Below are 19884 nucleotides of genomic sequence, written 5' to 3'. Positions count from 1 at the left end.
AAAGAAAGTAGCACTTTCCGCCTCCCCGTCTCCTCTTCTCCTTCACCTCTGCTTCGCCGTTCTTTAACTCGCCAGTTGAAATATTTGCCCAGGGTTTCTCCCAATTATAATTAACCTCAACAATATTCATTTTCCATACTGGGACGAAGTTGTTCGTCTGCCAAGAGACGACCCTCGCAGATTATATTAATTAATCTATTAAGATGTACATTTTTAGCAGCGCGGTTATACCCCCGCCCTTTCGCCCCCCTTCTTTTCCTTCTGCCTCCTCGCAACTGTTGTTAAATCTTCTCCTCGCCTGTCGGAGAGGATCATCGCTGGTTCTCGCATTTCTCGCGCGCTTCCTGGTTTATCGCGGCGGGAGAGGAGGGGTCGCGTGAAAAGGCGAATGGTCCTTTTTTTCATCGGCAAAGTTCGAATAAAAAAATACCTGCGAGGTCTGCGGCGATGTTGCGGCTCGTCTTTCAACGGATCGTTCGGAGCTAAAGCGACGGTCTGACACGCGGAAAATATTTAATTAAAGCAAAGATCGAAAGTCCATGGGCATAGCGAGAGCCGCACATTTCCGAACGTCGGAAAACCCGGCTCACTTTTTCCCCCTTTTTTTCATCCAGACCACGTGTCACATGCCCCCGCACGTTATTGGTAAACTCTTTCCGGCTATTTAATTAACATGCCCCGCTCCTCGAGCGCCGTGCTCCACTATGCTTCGAACGTTTCAAAAATGCGGCGAACTTGGAGCGCGAATCGAATCACGCGTTTTTCCATTTTTCTTTTGCATAGGTAATCTGTTTCTTTCTTTTTTTTTTCTTTTTTCTTTCTCGAGCTTTAAATATCACAGCGTATTCTCTTCCAACGGTGAAATATTCAAGTTCCATTATGGCTTATGCACGGAACATCAAAAACGAGGAATGGCTAAGATCGCGGTTAACATTCCATCAGCGTATGTTCATGGAACACGATTATCTCAGGTTCGCCGAGTTAAACGACGAAATTTGAATAATTGTGTATAACGTGGGTATAATTGATCTAGGTGGATGTTAGGTCGGAGAATCGGATCGCGTTGGCGAACGATCGCACGGGTCCTTGTTTGCGTCTGATCGATGTTCAAATCTTTCGAAAGTAAGATAAAACTGTTTACGAAGTTCCTCTTCCAATGAGCATAAAGTCACGGTTTTACGCGATTTTCGCGGAATCTATGAGGGGCTCAAGCGCGTAACAATAACAGTCGAATGGAGGGACATGCAAATCCAACTATATCTCTCGCTTTTTATTTCGTCATTATGAAAGTTCCAACGAAGTTTCGTTTCTTCTGTTGCCGCTTTCTTTCTTCCCTTCCTTTTCCTTTCCTTTTTTTTTCTCTTTTCATAAATGTGCGTAATATTTTCGAAACATTCGACGCCTTTCGTCCGCGAGGTAAACGCGGAATCGCCAAGAGAATTTTAGTACGAAAACATCCATTAATTCGTCCACTTTGTTAATTCGCGAACGCAGTAATCAACGTATCGCATATTTCAGCGGAGACGCTAGAGCATATTCGGAAATATTTTCCTTGAAATTTCCCGTCGTAATTAAACCTTTGTTTCGGATATTTTTTCCTGTTATTATCCGAGCAACATTCCGGCGCGCATTTGGGTTTCATGAAGCGACTCGTCGTAAGTTATGCGGAGTATTCGGAAAATGGAGAACGTTGTCGCGTGAAGAGCATGGGGTCCCATATCAGCGTGAAAAGTCTCGGTAATCCGACAATTTGTATTTATTTCCTGGCCAAATCTTTTTTCATGGTAGTAACGATGAAAAACTTCACTCGTTACCACGGTCTTGGTGTTCTCGCGGTGAAAAAAATTCTTTAAGCTATGTACTCAAGATGAACAGTACCTTCAGCCATCGATTTTTATCCCATCCACTTCTATTTTTATTTTTTACCCGAAAAATTGCGCTCGAGAAGAATGCGTAATTTTCGGGGCTTTAGAGAATAAACCATCCTTAATGCGAGGAGTAAAGATATCGGAGAAGGTTGGACATTCGAGACCGTGATATCGATCAGTCGAACACTTAACGGGGCTACTTGGTAACACGGAATATATCGAAACCGAATGGTAGGACTTTTCGGTTCAAGTGTTAATTAATAACACGTCGAGTGTCCGATCGTTATAACGTAGTCATCTTATCACGAGGCTGGCAGAGTTCCATCAATTTATTCGTAACGTTTCTCAACCACTTCACCGATTTCACCTACAGAGATGCTTAAAATTGATGGATCATATTTTCCAACCCCCTTGGTTTCGCATTCGAAGAATTAAATTTTTCCATCTCAAAGTTCCACGATTGTTATTCATCGATTATTTTAAGCGCTCCCGAGTCTCGGGCGGACCACGGTCGGGGGGATACGTTTCAGCTTGAGACCGAGTTATTGTTGCTTTCCAGCGTTTGCTCGTTGTGTATTTTAGGTAATTGTAATTCGCCGCTTGTGGCGGAGCGTGACGTCGAACCGAGCAACGCTGTGATCCTTCCAATCTACGAGGTGACGATGCTAATTGCTTCAACAAACAGACAAACAGACATGGTTTCATTTCTAAAGCGAACGGTCGTGGGAGACGATAATCTTACCTCGGTTTCCATCCCGTCCCGTTCTTCCCTCGAAATTTGTAATTTTCCTAAACAACTTTGGCTCGGTCGATAAACCTTGATAAATGTTGATCCAGCGGAGGGAGGCGAAAGCGGAAGAATTTTTGGGGATAGAACACGCGGAGAAAAAGAACACTTTAATTTGTTAACCAAAATAAACCAAAATCGCTATTAGACGAACCGGGAGGATCAACAAGAAAATCCGGCGAACCCTCTAACGATAAAGCGTTGCGTAAACAAACCTTCCTCTTTTGTCTGTACAAGAGCTTTATCGCCATGGCGTTCTCCCCTCTACTCATTCTTACCATGTTAATGGAACAATGCGACCGCTCGTTTGTTCCAGTCTCTTCGCGCGTTGCAACGTATTTACGTTGCTTCGTCGAGCATAGGAAAAATATCGAAGGAATTGGTAATTAAGCGAAACGACTCGACTCGACGAATGCTTTACGCGCGAAAGACTTCCGGTTCTCGTCTCCGGCGATATAATAGCGACCAACGCGTTCGTACTTCCATCGCTGCCCCCATTTGCAATTAGAGAACGGGAATCGGGAAATTCTAAGGGAGCCAGGAGGGCCCAAGGTATATCGCTATCGAACATGACAGGACACGGTCGTCCGACACACCCTTTCTTCGTTCGAACTCGTACGGGTCCGAACTACCCCGATGTACTCCTTGCTTATCTCGAAAACATCCTCCGTGTTTGTTCGATCCATACGTTCTCCAGGGAAAATATTTAACACGATGACGTCGTTCGTCTACGCCGTTCGGCGCCATTGGATCGCATTTTTTCTTGCATCGCCGCTGAATGTTTCATCCGTTGTCTAAATTTAGACCGGCGTTCTATCAACGTTAATATTTGATCGCGTTTTGCGCTAGGCGTCCGTGATCGTCTTTACCGTACGAACGACGTAGTTCAACTGGACAACCCTCGTCTATGGGGGTAGTTTGTATAACGAGTGATAGTTTAATCAGTTGCTCCGCTTCTGACATCACGTCTGCGGGTGCGAGCGAGCCCAAACTTCCGCGAAATTTAGTGTTTGTCAAGGGCAAGGACCTGTTCTTATCTATTTCACTGGCTTCTGGACCAGAGGTTAGGTTAACCTAGCCAGAGTCGGGCAACTTTCGTGTCTTTCGCAGACGCTTCTTTCGTCGTCATCGCGAAAATCCGTCTCACGCGAGAAGTCACGACGGGGACGACGTATGAATCACTCGGGATTCCGAGAGGTTGAATCGGTTGACCTAGTATCTAGGGAGGAGGTGGTTTCCACCCCTTTACCTTACGTTAATTTAATAGAAGGGACGCGTGCTGCCCTAAACCACCCCTTTCCTTACCCTTTCTCACTGGCTGATACGCTAACTTACAAGGGGCGGTTATCAGACGTCCCTTGCCTCCTTCCTCCCTCGACCCTTCAAGATTCCAAGTTATCTAACGTCCGAGAATCTATGCTAATATCGTCAGATTAGTCTGGAGAGTGCTCACAGATTGCAGTATTATTGAAATTTCAATATCGATTAATCTCTTATCCAGACACGCGACAAAACGATCCACCGATTTCGAACGGGCATACATAATAAATATCGTCGGATGCTACTCGCGTGTACAAGCTGTTCTTTCTTTCTTTTTTTCTTCTTCTCTTACCGATATTTGATATTTCGCGGCGAACGAGATCAGCTCCGTGGTCGTTTTATCGGTACAGGGGAACTTTTAAAAAGGTATAGTTAATTTCTGACCGAAGAGTTCGGTGAAACGGCGCGCCTCGCCATCGTCCGCAAAAGGGTCCGCGAAGGGAAGTAAGGACAGCAGTAAACGTAATTTGAATTTCATGGCAGTTTAACGATCTTAATTAGAAAGCCCTTGCTCATTCCAGCTCGAGGCCGTCCAGACCTGAAACCTGGAACCTCGAATCTCGAACCTCCCTCTAGACTTAACCGGGCTTACTCAAGGAGAGACGCGTTAAGCCAAGAGGGATCTTACCTCGCTGTTTATTCTCGTATTAACACCGAGTCTAAACTAGCCGAAGACAAATCGTGTACATCGTACAGGAAGAAGACACTATCGGCTGAGCTGGATTTCGTAACTAAGGCGCTCGTCCGTTTTCCCTCGAATCGTTTCATCGTCAGAGGCCCGAACATCCCGTAGGCAGATAACTTGTTATATCAGTTTGTTCCTTGGACGGTGATATTTTCAATTTTCACGGTACGTCGAGTATAAAATACGCTTAACCGCTTGCGCAGAAAATAGCTTGGCCCGGTTATCTTTTGCGAGAAATGTGCCGGATCATCGCAATTCAGCGACAACGTCAAACACGATGACGCGTTACATTCTTGTACCTGTTTTGCCCCCCCCCGTTAGTCGAAAGGAATATTCGGCGGCGAGCACTCGCGTGGCGCTAAGTGGTAATAGCACTCCCCTCGTATTTAATTTCCTACGCCTCTCCGAAATATATCGTTTTAATATAGCGACGCGTTTGCATCGCGAGCAAATCCTTGGGAATATCCAGTGGTCGGTCGACCGTCCGTATTCGTAGGGGGTGAATTTCGCACGAGAGTGGACGCGGTACTTGGCCGGGGGTGGACGCCGGCCAAGCCAAGGCAGAAACGGCGAAGGGTGACCGAGGGTGGTCCCTAAAAGAAACATAAATAAGACAAATAGGGGCGATCGACAATAGAAAATATCGAATGTACAGAATGCTCCATAAATCGGAGGGTGGTTGTGAACGCTAGTGGAGCAGGAGGAGGAGGGAGGAGGAGGAGGTGGTGGAGAAGGAGGCAGGGCGAGTGGGTGGTAGAGCGATGGGGTGGTTGCCGTTTGCTATAAGGCGAGGCGATCTTTTTATGTTCCAACGCGCTCCCTTTTGCTCCCTCAGAAATATATCTATGGCCAATATCCGCAACCATTTCCCGAGCACGTTTCCACTGCGGATTCGATATACTCGCGATGGCAAGTATAAGCCACCCGGTCTTCCGTGCTTTCCTTCGGGTTTAGTTTATACGGCAAGTTCCCGAAGGTGAGAAGACGTGGTCGGTTCTCCTTTTGCTATTAACGAATCGAACGAGTCGTGGAAAACACGTGTTTTCGCGAGGAGAAAATATCCGCGTGCATCGCCCTCGGGATAATTCTACGTGTTCGAAAAGTTATCGGGAGCGGGAACGTGGAGCGTGTAGGGCTTTACATCGTGCTCGTTATCCACGGAGGGAGGTTGTAAGATGTGGGCGGTACATATACTCAGGGTTGTAGAAGGACGAGGCGCGTGTTACGTACGAGAGGGTTTGCAAACATAACCTAACATTTGCGTAGCAGTGTCGCGTATATGCGTACATATACTTGGCTAGTGCGAAGAAGGATGGAAAAGGGTTCGAATGAGAAAGCGTGGAACGGTAACGCGAGAGGATGTTGGTGGGGGTGAATTCCCAGGTTTACGTTTACAACCTTAACTACAAATTCGACAGAGTTACCGAGGCATAAGGGGGTGGATTGTATCTCGTAAGGGTGGTTAGAGCCGCGTGTAAAAGCCACCCACTCCCTGCTATTCTCTGCCAGTTGTTAAGAAGTCCCCCTGGGCTAATTTCGCTTCTATCTTCGTGCCTCTGTCTTTCTTCGTTGTCTTGGTCCGCTCGTTTCGACCACTTATTGTTCTTTCGCGTCACTCCCCCCCCCCCCCCCCCCCCCCGCGGCTACGTTAAATCCTTTAATTAGAGAAGATTTATGGGGTTTACGTTGGCGTATAAAAAATAATATACCGAACGATAAAAATAGCCGGGCGAAATATAAATTGCGATGATTCATACAGCCAACGGTTATTTATCGCGCGGCCAAGTATATGCATTGTGCTTTGAGCCGCGCTTTCGCTTCCATGAATTATAAGTGCGGTACACACGATTATTAGAATAGCTATCTGCTTCTTTTTTTTTTTTTCCGCTCGCGGAACTGGGATCTACATAATTTTCAATAAACTGTATTGCGCGCCTCCATAAATTCCCGCCGAGCGTACCGCGAGCTAGATCAAACAATTTCGATGAAATACGCCGGCACCGGCTCTCCGCGGTCGCGTCGATGCGATAAATATATTATCAGGCATTGTATTAATTAATTAATCCTTTCTTAGCGGGATATCTTTCTTTCATAACGAGATAAAGGAATAAATGAGCGAACCTCGAGAACCTCGCCCCTCTCCGGTACCCTCTCCGTTCCGACCGGGGTTCACCCTCTTTTGGCGCGCGCGGAACGGACGGCAAAAAAGAAAGAAAAGAAAAGAGGAAAAAAGAAGGAAAAGGAGGAGAGACGAGGAGTCACCCCCTACCCAGTTTTGCGGCACGCTCGGCCGACGCAATACGACAAAGCATCGAAATTATTTATAACGGTCGTTCGTTAAAGGGAAAAACTCTGGAGACCACCCAGTGTGTGTCGGTGTGCGTGAATGAAGTCGAATTCGTGCGAGGGGGGTGCGGCGAATTCGTTAAGAGGGACGAGCCGCGCACGCTGCTAGGACCTCTCTCGTTTGGCAGAGGTTCTTATCAGCTGCAATTGCATCGGTGCAGTCGCCCGGGTGCATCGTCGATGTTTCGATTCTACCATGTACGGTTGTGCGCCACGCCACGCCACGCCGCGAGGGTAATATTGCCGGTACTGTTATTTATAATCCGGCTATTTACCGCGGGCAGCTGCCAGAAGAGCACAATAAAACGAAGCATCCCTTGTGCACGTACGCGGGCCACGGAGTCGTGTGCGGTGTCTATATAAATTTCACCGCTGTTATATCGGCTGCTTCGTATCGTGTACATGCATTTATTATCTCTACGGGCTCGCACCTCCTCGGGAAAGTTTACTAGAAAATATGCTGCGGGGTTGCTTTGTCCGCTTATATCCACCAGTCATTTGATTTATTCGAGATAACGAGAGCCCGCTATCGCGGGTGTTTATGCCGCTACTACCCTTTTCCCATTTTTCTTCCCACGGAGGATGCCGGCAAACGCGGAGGAAAATATTAGGAGGGTTCATCGTGGGATTATCAATTCCCCGGCTGTGTTCTCAAATTATTAAAACTCGTATCGTTGCGCGAGATTCGGCTGTTTAAACGTGGTCAATTTCTGGCCTAGCGGATAATTATTCGGGACGATTTATCGCGATGGCCGGCTCGTTCTCCTTGGCTGACTAACACGGCCGCGTACTACTGCGCTTTCGCGCCGGATCCTCCGCTTTCGTCCTTAAACTTTATTCGTATTCGCGTTAAAATCGCGAACGATAATCGAGATGGATTTTCGGTTTTGGAAATTCTGCGACATTCCTTAAACCACTCTCTTCTTACCCCCTTTATAATCCCTTTCGCCATCCTTCTTGCGGCCTCCTATTCGATTGTTCCTACGAAGTGGCTAGAAGTCCGTTGGACGCCTTATTAATGATTTGGCTGGACGGATGTAAATAATTCCCGACGGCATCTCGAGTATCTCGAATACCAGTTTACCGACAATTTCATCCTCCGTCGATCCACCGTAAATTTTCCCCCGAGATATTTAAAAACGAAGCGATAGAATTACAAAGTTTTTAAAATGGCTTAGATCGCCGGTAATCGGCGTTTTCGCCAACTTTCCAAAGTGTTTTGCGCGTTTTAACCAACAGGTTATTCGACTGTGAAGCTCGTCGTGACGCGTACTTACGAAACTTGCCTGCAGAAAGGTGACGAAATACGATACGGGAATTCGAAACGTCGTTTGTAATTGTAGGATGACCCTTATTCTCTATTACGAAATCGACATCGTTAATGATATCAGAGATACTTCGTAACTACTCGTTGCAGGGCTGAGAGGGGTGTCTGCATTTTTGGGAAATACGCCACCGACCGTTCGAGTCAAGCAGTAGGGTTGGAAGCAAAAGCGACTTGTTTGGCCGTGAGGACGTTACCGAGGGTTGAAACCACGGAGAGTGGGGGTCTCTAAGTAGATCCGAAGTGGGAGATTTATACAAGCCAGCGATACAGATTCCATTGTCGCGGTACACATCGAGTTTTCATATCGTCTTTTCCGTTATTTTTTTGAAACGCGTTAAAATCAAATAGGCGAAGGTTTAAAAAATCTTGGAGATAATAGACGAGGTAATTAACCGAAGAGCGCGGAGGTCACGATGTAGCACGTTGATTTAACCGAGTTACGAGACTTTAGACGTGTCGCGAAAGTCACGCGTCGAGGCAGGAGTCTAACCGTGGCGCCAGGGGACTAAGAGAAATATTAAACAGTCTTGTTTTCTCGTAAATCAGTTAGAAATTCCCCTCGGATAAGGGGACAGTGAGGGTAGAGACACGGAGAGGTGGTTGGCAACCCCTCTGGATCTCTAATGATACCCCCTTCCCCACTTTCATAACCGCAATTCATTCTTGAGTTGATATTCCCGCAAAAATTTTCGACTCTTTAGAATCATCGGTAAGAACAGGTTCCGGCGAACTACAATTCACACGCGATTACTCGTTTCCTGTCAGGCTATGATTATTGGACCTGACACGTTTACATCGCATTACGTCGCGCGGTGTCGTTTGAAAAGTGACTCGAATCCACGTTTCACGGCGAACCGATGGATTCGTTAATAATCCATCTCGAATGTTACGTGTCCCACGGTTAGCTTCGCCTTAGCTTCGACACTCGGTATCGGAATCCTTCGAAATCAGGTCGATCGTAATTCGAAATCGTCCGGTGACGTCACTAATGCTCTCTTCTACTACGCAAATGTACCCCTAGTCCCGAGAACCCTAGGGTTGAGCTACATTTAAGGACGTGACTAATGTCTCGATACTTGGACCAGGTATTTACAGTGGAGATTTCATTCGTCGTTCCTGCGTTTCGCGGGATTCATTGGAACACCGTGAGAAGGGGCGAGAGGGGGTCGAAGAAGAGGAGAACAAGGGAGGAATTGGATCGAGGACAAGTGACGAGATGACGATCAATCTCTTTTAAAGGCTTCGCCGAAGTTTTGTCGAGGATTAGGTCGTTCATCGAAGCAGGGGGAGGATTTGCGCCGTTTCAAACACTCGAAGGATCTCGAGGCACGAGAAAACCACGACTGGTTAATTTGTCATTCGTTGGTTCCTCCGCAGCGTTTCGCGTGCCGCTCTCTCGCTAGGATCACGACTCCTTCGTTCTTCTCTGTCAACGCAGAGCCAAACTGACGCTTCGCGGGGTCCCCATTGTACCACTAATTCGACCGAAAATTACGTATTCTCGCGAAAAGAAGGTACAGAAGCGGTCATTAGTTTCTATGCCCGTGATGGTTCTAACAGCCGGAGTTCGTCTTATTACGCACTCGAAAATATAGGAAAGAAAGGACCGGAATAGGCGAAGAGCCGAGAGATTGCCTTGGGAGGAAAACGCTGCGAGACCGAGCTGACATCCGGATGGCGGCCGGAAGAACAAACGTTGAAAAACGGAGCTGGACAGATGCGAGTATTATTTACCCGCTCGTGCATGCGTTCGTCCCGATGTCAGCACTCGCGGTTTCCATTGTTCGAAGACTTTTATAATTGGAGAGAGACGGTCAGCCGCATTAATGCGTCCACGAAGGGCCGGTCCGACGAACTTTTCAATGGAATCATAATTACGTGCTCGCTAGATATTACATTTCTCTCTTCCTTTCACCGCGCCCCGCTTCTCTACGCTCCTCTCCTCTGTCTACGCTTCGTTACTGCTCATTTTTATAGTTGGCATTTCTTTCGATGTGTTTTTCACGTCGTTTTTGTTAATTCGATCAGCAATCTCTATGCGCAGCGAACGTTGAAACGCGAAACACGAGGGGTCTCCCTTTTCAGAGGCCCGTCGATGAATTCGTGGAAATCCTTTGTGCGAGTGAATTTAAATAATGAAAAAATTCCACGATGATAAATCTCGTACGTTATTATGAAAAAACACACGCGATACGTTATAGAAAAATGTCGAGGGTTCGAGAGCTAAATGGGCCATGTTAACCGCAAATCGCGCGAAACAAGTTCGACGATGAAATAACGTATTTTGCAGTTTCGTCTTCGCGGTGGAAAACGAAATGAATGTACACCGGTACAAACCGTCTGTGAAATTTGTAGAGAAAATACGGTCTTTTCCGTTGGTCGGCTGACATTAGCGGAAATAAACCATTATGAAAATGTTCCGTAAATAGAAGCATGACCAAACGTGCTGCGGTTTTGGGGTCTCCACCTTTTGCCGTAGTCGGTTTCGACTTTCAAGAGGGTGGTGGCTCGACTGGGAGGGATTATAGAGCTTTGCCAGGATATCAATTATAACCAGAAACAGTTATTCTGTGCACCGAAACCCTTTTCCGCCCCTTTTCTACCCTTCTCCTCCCTTGCACCGTTCCGACCATTCCTAATCCTCTGTAAATTATATTATTTTCACTGTTTGTTTACCGGTCTCCCTATTCTGTTCCCTTCTGCGCAGGATTTGCGGCGACTTTCCGGCTTTCGCCGCGTCTCACCCCCTCTTTACGGGACTTTGTATTAAAATCATTACTCCGAATGCCGTTTACCATAACGAGTTATCGCGATAGGCGTCCGCGTATTCGCCTTGCCACGAAAATCGATCCGGTCGCATGACCGAAAAGAGGAAGAAGAAGGAAAAGGGGGGAAAAAATTAGAAGAAAAAAAAAAAAAGAAAAAAAGAAAAAAGAACGGAAGAAAGGAGAAAAGGAGGGAGATATCTTGCCTCGTATTAATTGCTTCATTGCCACGGATAATTTTATTCGCGCGTGAACAAGCTCTATTCTACTTTGCCTGGGGTATTATGCAAATACTCGTGCACTCCGCGAAAATTACGTATACCCCGTTACGTTCATGTTAACGACGTTGTTCAGCGTCGCGTCAAAATCTCCGTGGTCGCCGAAAAATCTTACGACACGTACAATTTTTTCCACGCTACACCCTTTAACGCCCTTATTTCCCCCGGTGCCGTGTTCCCGGACACGAATAGCGGAGGCCCTATTATGCAAATGTACGAGGTGAAACGGCCTGGACCTAGCTATGATCGTTCAGAGACAACCCCCACCGCACGCTCCTGCGGGTGTAGTTTATACCGTGAACGGGGTGGTTGAACATAGAAGGCCACTACAGGGAAACAGGATGCGCCCGGTACGCACGTGCGTAGCTTATGGATGCTTACGCTCTTGCGTGCTCTTTTAACGACGCGGGAAAATCGCGTCGGTTCATAGGTCGCGTTGTTCCCGCCTCTTAAGACGATACCTCGAACAAATACCTAGCGTTAACGATGGTTTACGCGTAGATCGAATCGTCGTTGCCTAGGTAGACCGTGTGCCAGGTCTTCCGTTATCGATGTACGAAATGTACATTTGCACTTATGATCGTACGTACACGCACGCACCGCGCAACACGCAAACCAAATGTCTATGCATTCCACGAAGATCGGCTAGGACACTAAGAGAGATTGGAAGAGTGAGAGAGAGAGCGGCAGCATGTGCGAGTGAGAATTCGCTGCTAACCAGTCGGTGGAGGAACGGTGGGAGTGTTGTTGGGGTGATAGCGGACGGGGGTGGGTGTTTACTTTTGGTGTTGGGCAAGTAGCGCCCGGCATGCATGGTTCCCTCTGATAGCAAACACTGAGTATCGATCAGTATGACTCTGGTAAACAACTATTGTAGAGTAGTATAGTATAGAACGGGTTTTGTCCCCTTCGACCCCCTGCCGCTCCTCGCTGTCCCATTCCCCGGTACCACTGGACACCCCTTCGCTCCTCGCAACCCCTTCGTTCTGTGTGCCAACCCTGCGTCCACCCATTCCCATCCTCGACAACTCCGTCGTGTACTCGCGATATGCCTGCTTACGTGTCGGACAGGGCCGTCCTAAACGAGGATTCTTTGCAACGGACGCGTGTCCAATAAAAACGCGCGCGGTTTCCCGATTTTTCACTTTCGGATTTTCCGATTAGCACCGATGGAATCGTCGTCTTTCTCGCGATCAGTTATCGCTTCGTTTATTCACCGATGTTGTTTCTTGCGTCGATAATTTGTACCGTTGTTTATGTTTCGTTACCGCGTACGACTTTTCCTTGACATTCGCGTTCGTTGCGCGTGCAACGGGAAATAGTATTGGGTATTGCGCGTGACGTAAGTAGCTTCGGACGGTCATGGTCAGACATCGCGCGACGCGAGAGATATAACGGACAACGGTAGGAGGGTTGAATCGAGTGGTTCGGGTTATAGGACGATCGTTTGTTTTTCGGTGAAAAATGTTTGCATTTTCATTTTCTTTTTTTTCGCGATAAAACGATGCCTGTAGAGTTGGAGAAAAATTAGTAGTAAGATTGGAAATAAGTACGTCCCTGAAGCGGATGCTAATCATCTTGGCGAAGGGTGTCTGAAATTGTCGCCCCATCGCGCAATCCCCAAGCTCGCCAACCCCTGCGACTCACCCTAACGGCTCGCTTAACCAAACAACCTTGATAAATTATGCAAAAATCAACAACACTACGAAATGCACCTCCCACGCAACCTGGATAGATCGAGGGTTGAACACCACGATCCTTCTGCTATGATTGTTGAAAACTTTTTTCTTTTTCTTTTTATGCTCCGCTAGAAAATTATATCGCGACATTGATTATCGTAGAGCGCGATTTTCTTAAACGCGATTGTAATCTTTCCTTTCCTCGTTCCTTTTCCCGTGTGTGGTATCTTAATTTCGATATGCAAATTATTTAAACGTTTGCACGGGAAACGGTGATGCGTTTTTTAAACGTTGCGTACGATTAATAAATGCATAATAATCAGAGTGCAATAATTCGAGGGAATTTATTGCGACCGATGTAATTTTATCAGAAATTTTCACCGAATGTAGTTTTATTACTGAGCGAATGAACCACATTAACCGTTTATGCCGCTGTGCATCGACGTGAACGATGTGTGACCCGTGAAATCCGCGAGCCAATAAATGAATATAGCCCACGCGTGAGAATAAAATCCGTCGCTAAACTGTGCAACAGGTGTTAGAGGTTATTGACAATCTTTTCATCAGAATGACGGTGTTTGTGCGATATTTCGCCGAATATCGGGGCTTTTAAGCGATAACGATGTCCCTTTGCACAGGCTCCTGTTTTGTCGCATTTTCCGGATATTACTTTCCGATGGGTATTATTTTCCTGCCGATTAACGATTGATCCGTCCTCTTATTTATTACACGGTTAAACGGCGTCTCTCACGGCGTGCCGACGTTATAATTATTATCGACAGCGGAGAAACGATATTAGAGCTGTCTCGAATTTTGACGGGACGGTTCCCGATCGCGAAATCGATAACGTCGGAAAGGCGAAAGGATTTATCCGAAACAAAAATCGCGCCTGGTATCTCGCGAGTGTCTGTACACTCTTGCTTTCCGTGCTTTCTCTTTGTCCGTCTCCCTCGGCATCCCTCTTTCACCACCGCCATTGAAGGTTGTTATCAATACCGCAGCTATGCTCCGCGGCATTGTGCGATGGTTTGCTTCCGTGTCGAGAAACAAGACGAACAACAACAACAAACAACAACAAACTAGCCGATGCGAAGTCCCCCTCCGCCCTTCCTTTCCGCGACCTGTTTTCCCCACATTGTCCTCACCCCCATCGTTCGCTATCGTTCCGATTATAGCCATGACAGTTTCAATCTTGCCTACCATACGTTCCTTTCTTCGATACGTGTCACTGTCTGGCATAACTTTCCGCGGTAACCTCCAATCGTATCTGCTTACTCTTTCGTCCATCGTGTTCCATCCAAGTTTCTCATTCACCGTCTATTCCCTGTATCGAAATTGCTCGCGTCCGAACGCCAAGGAGATTATTCAAATGTCACTAGGGACGAACTTTTCCCTAGCGCCGAGTTATTTGAAAAACAAGAAAACAAAATGGAGAAAAAAAAAGATGGTAAAAATAGAAAATAAAGAGCACGCGTATATTTAGAAGCTGAAAGAACGATTGACGCGCGCGTTTTGTAAATACCATGAATGAAAGGTATCGCGAATCGATGATTATCCGAGACTACGCGCATACGACGATGATAAATTACCCTTCGCGGTGATGAATACATCGGAATGGCTCGTCAGCTTTAGCGTGGTCTTAGGACTAGGCCGAATCGATAACAATAACTACATCGAGCCACATCCAGTCGCGCCTGTATCTTAACGAACAAGCTGCGTCGCTCGTAAACGAAGATCAGCATCTATCGTTAATAGCGTAAACGATATCGCGAAAACCTACACGTGTCGCGATTATCTGATTATCTAATTACCGGTATCTCGGCGGCGTTGCCGCAACACGTCGCGAGACAAGTACCGTCGGCCGTGTCCCGATACAAAATTCAAGCTTCTCGAAATTTTTGCCCCGGCAGTGAAGCCGGGCTGTACGTTCAAACCAAAAGCGTATTTACGAAGGAGGAGCTGGTAAGTGCTGGCCGGAATATCCAAGAAGACGCGGGTGACAAGGAAGAAGGGACAGAGAGGGAGAAGGAGTGAAAGAGAGACATGGGAAGGGAGAAGAAGGAAAAGAGGGAGCGAGAGGAAGAGAGACACGGAGAGAGGAAAGAACGACAGACACGAAGGCAGAAGGAGCCACGTAGAAGTAGCGAGGCTTCGCGGACGAAGCGTGTCTGACAGAAACGGGGCTATAACGAGGAACGAAGAACGAGGTACGTTCGGACAGAACGTGCAACGAGGAAGCAACGAAACGACGAGGGAGGGATGGAGACAGAGGGAGGCCGAGTGAGTGCGCCGACTCAGTAGCCGCGTGTTCGGTGCGGCCGTAGGGTTTCGCGGCCAAGCGGTGCCGAGCGTCGCACAGTCGCGACGGCAGCCACCGGCGCGCGGTACCCCTTTTTCTTTAAACCACACTCTCAATTCCGCACGGTTCAGTGCTCCGATTGCGAGAGAGGGCGCCTTCCGTCGTTACCACCACCACCACCACCACCACCACCACCACCATCACCACCACCACCACCACTACTACTACTACTACTACTACTACTATTATTATTACTACTACTATCACTACTACTACTACTACTACTACTACTACTACCGCTACTGCTACTACTACTACTGCTACTACAACTACTACTCCGACACCACCACTAAAACACCACCACTAATACCATCCAACCCTCCCTTGAAAAATATCACGCAGCACTTACGAGGATAACACGCGGACACGAGTCGTCCTTTCCCTTGGCCCGGCAGAGATAGACAGATATCGTCGTAAGCTACCGGTTGCCCCGACGCATTCTCGCGCTCGCGTCCCGACCAGAGAGTATAAACCGCGACCGAGAGAAATCGGCATCGTCCTTCTCTCCCCAAGGAGAGAGACACGTGGCGCGGCGCACGCGGAGGTGTCCAACGAGCCTGAGAGGAGCCGTGAACCGCGGAGGGAGAGACAAGATAAATAGATAGATAGAGGAGGAACAGATAATAGATAAATAGGCCTGAAAGGACGGGAAAGAGAGTGGGAAGGAGAGAAAGAAAGGACGGACGGACGGAAGGAAGGAAGGAAGGAAGGAAGGAAGGAAGGAAGGAAAGAGAAGGAGGAAAGGGAGAAAGAGAGAAAGAGGAAAAGGGGGGTGGAAGTGGACTGGGACGAAGGAAGGGGGAGGCGGAGAAAGGTAGAGAGGTGGCAGAAGGACAGAGGAACGAGAGGGGGTGGGCGGGAGAAGACAGACAGGGAGGAAAAGTACGAATCGCCAGGACGAAGACTGTGGAAGATAGAGGAGAAACGGGAAACGGGTCTTGTGTCTTCGTTTCGTTTCTTCGAAAAATACGTTTACGAAGAGAAGGACGGAGGAACAAGCGACAGCCACGAGCGAAACGACGAGGAGGAAGCGGAACATGCTGGAACCACGCTGGAGACCCGTCCAGGTAGAGACTTACTTCACCCTGCAACACTTCTTCCGTCTTCACTGCACTGCTTATGACACCCGATGCCTGATTGACCATCTGCCTGCCTGACCGCTCGCTCGCTCGCTCGCTCGCTCGCTCGCTCGCTCGCTCGCTCACTCGCCTGCCTGCCTGCCTTCTTGCCTACTTGCCTGCCTGTCTGCCTGCCTGCCTACCTGTCTGCCTGTCTGCCTGTCAATGATCAAATACGATCGTATGGTTGCATCTGCGTCATGTACTCTCTTTCTCGCTCCCACTTTCTCTCATTCTATCTTTCTCTCTGTTCGTTTAAGTCTGTCTCTTTGTCTCGTCATTCTCTGCCGCTTGCTTCATTCACCGTTCTTTGCGTTGCTCTTACTCAATGATGATCGCCACGTGCCATCGACGAGTCCCTTTGCACGCTGTCGTTACCAGAGACTGTTGTTCAGTTTTTTCCAATCATTTGCATCTATCGCTTCCTTCTCTCGTTGGTGTGCGTGCCGCTTTTGTTCTACCCTGTTTTCTCCCCTCCTTTGTCCCTTGTTTCGAATTGTTTCGTTTTGTCACGGGAGAATTTAGCGTCTCCGCGGAGATGGATGCGCGATCGGCAGCGCATTCGATCCGAGGATTCGAAGATGTCCCGATGATTTCGCTTGGAAATCGGCACGGAGCGATATTTATCGCGTCGTAATAGACATCCACGCGACCCGGAATAGAATCGACACCAAGTACGGAAATACTTGAAATTACCGTTGCATTTTTAATGACAAGCGGCGTCATTTTCAGCCGGTGAAATTAGGTCGTTACGAAAACAGAGTCGACGGAAATGGGTACTAAATTTTTGGCAAAAACGATCGATTTTGCCAACGCGTTGATTATTTTACCGAGAGACGTGTACGCGCATACGCACGACCGCGGATCACGCTAATGTGCACCGTAAGGGTCTAGTATTTCAATAAACCCAAGTTTAGACTTATCGTATTTTGTCGCTTAGCGGTGCTGCACGCGTCTCGTTATAATATAGATAAATGGCTCTTTGCTTTGGGATTTTCTGATTGATCTTACGTTGAGCGGACCGGGCGATATTCGTGGAAATGACACTTTAACGATCCTGACAAGACAAATAGGTGCACCGGACAAGCAGAATGGTTGGTCAAATAAATCTCGCTACACAGTTCCAAGATTAACTACGCTCGAGTAACTAAATGCGTACCTGCCTTAGTACAGAAATCTTTCCGGCAAAACGCATTTTTCCTAAAAATAATCTTGGCAGTAATAGGGTTGCTTTGACGCTGCCTGGAGATTCGAAAGATATAATACCGCGATATGAATCATTGTGTTATTGGCTCAATTATTTCAACAACTCACTGCAACCTATTTCGCCTGTATAGTGCTCGCTACCATTACGTTTTCGCCGTAATTTATCGCTTTTAACTCGAAACGTGTACGACTTAATTAAAAGAAAAAAAAAGAAAAAAAAAAGAAGGAGAAAGAGGAAGACGTAGGAAAACATATACATGTAAAAAGGAGAAATAGGGAAGAAAGGGACAAGTACGATAAAGACCTAACCCTCGCGCCTGATCGTCCTAAATTTACGGTCGCGAGAGCATCGATTAATCGCAACGTCTCAATCTTCCCCGTAAATTTATCCGACGTATCCAACGAAACATCCGAGATGGCACCCAGCTTGGTATATTCGTTTGGTAATGGTAGTTACGCTTCAATCGAAGAACGCTTCGCGTTACCTGGGAATAGAGGTGATTTTTCTCAGAAGGATATAGTCAATGGGAGTAGACGAAGCTATGGGAGGATGATGGTGTGTGGGTGGTGTAGGTATGAGACTGCAGAAGTCCCGGGGTGTAGTAGGTGGAACAACGCAGAGACGGAGGCGGTCCTACCCTACTTGGGGGCGTTAAAGAAGTAGGTGGGGTTGGCCACCCCCGCGCGTCAACCCTTGCACCCCGCGTCTCCGAAACCCCTGTGGATCGCCCGGTTCCCTTCGATCCCATATTCGCCAATCAACTAACCCACCCTGCGTCTCCATCCTCTCTCCTTTTTCCGTTTTCTAGTGCTCCTCCAAGGCTGCCGGTGCTCCGTGCAGCCATCTGCTTCTGGTCCCTTTGGCTGACCAAAGATTTCGTCAAAATTCAAAGGCGACTGCTCACTGACAGCCGTGTTAAAACGGATCGTCGTCTGACGATCGCTCGAAAGGCTAGAGGTCCGCGTGGAGTGACGACGAGGACGAGGGCAACGACGGTGACGACGACGACGACGACGACGACGGAACGTCGACTCGAGAAGTGTTGGAAATTCTGATACGGTGTTTCCCGGTTGTTCGATGATCGCGTGGTCCACGGTGTGTCCCGATCGATTCGACGTGTTATTTCGTGGTGTCTGGTGCGTGGTATCGTCGGTCCATCGTCTACGATCGAACGGGGCATTACCTGGCAACGATTCCGAGTCACTGTCACGCCTTCCTCGTTGCTCCAACGAAGGTCCAGATCGGCCAAAGGGTGTTGCTTGTCAATCGTGGTGTATATTTCGCATCATCCCCGCCACGCTCCGTGCTCGCCCATCTTCTCACCTCTTCTACAGCTTTAGACGTACACACGTCTAAGCGTGCACACTCGTGCGTTCCACGCATACGTATAGCGGGGGCAGCGGGCGTGTATGCAAGCCGCATAGGATGAAGATACATACGGTACAGTGTACCAACACAGTTGTGCCACTATAACCCCCGTTTTCGCGCTTGCTTGGCACGGCACAGCATCCCTCTTCGGCTACTTCCGGCCAGACCAGGCTCCGCCCACTTTTATATTAATCACGTCTTGGTTCGCTCCTGGCTTCTGTTCTCCATCTTTCTTCCCCAGTGAGCGATTTCCTACCGTGGACGCCTGGGAACCACACCTTTGCCCGTTGGTTTATTCATGCTCCAGGTTTGCCACGCGAATCCTCGTATATATATATATATTTTTTTCCTTTCTTCTCTTCCTCTCGACGTCGTTGTCGCTAAGCCGAAGGATGCAATCCCGTAATGCATTCCGGCAGCGTCCGCGCGAGCGTGGACGGTACAGATAATGACAGCTTCTCGATGGTATCGAACGCGATCCGCGAGGACAGGTATAGAGGTATACAAAGGACCGATGTTTCGCCGCGAACTCGTATCTTTGAATCGTTCGGACTACCCTCGCGATAAGAACGAATCGATAACGCGTCTGATAATGTTTCAAAAAGCTACGGATCCGGATGGATCCATCGGCGTCTCGCGTAGCGTAAATTCTCCGGTAGTTTATAACGCGTCGCGTTTTTCCCCCGACACCGTCGAAGGGGAGTCGTAGTGCGATATTTCACGAATCGTCGTGTCCTCGACGGCTCGAGAGGAGTCGAAAAAAAAAAAAAAAAAAAA

At 47.9% G+C, this 19884-nt stretch overlaps 1 protein-coding gene across 5 annotated transcripts in view; it reads left to right on the top strand.

Moving 5' to 3' along the window:
- The first annotated feature begins 16248 nt into the window (after positions 1-16248).
- The window catches only part of FoxP (forkhead box transcription factor P), a 193509-nt gene continuing 189873 nt past the window's right edge, over positions 16249-19884 (top strand). For all 5 annotated transcript variants that reach the window (XM_017911344.1, XM_017911340.1, XM_017911339.1 and 2 more), the window contains exon 1: positions 16249-16481. In XM_017911344.1, the coding sequence (XP_017766833.1) occupies positions 16452-16481 (30 nt within the window). In that variant the 5' untranslated portion in view covers positions 16249-16451. The remainder of the gene's footprint in view (positions 16482-19884) is intronic.

This window comes from Eufriesea mexicana, unplaced genomic scaffold (assembly GCF_001483705.2).
Source record: "Eufriesea mexicana isolate 0111107269 unplaced genomic scaffold, ASM148370v2 scaffold124, whole genome shotgun sequence".
Taxonomy (NCBI): Eukaryota; Metazoa; Arthropoda; class Insecta; order Hymenoptera; family Apidae; genus Eufriesea; species Eufriesea mexicana.
The sequence above is the reverse complement of the archived record's forward strand: the minus strand, read 5'-3'. Positions and strand labels throughout refer to the sequence as shown.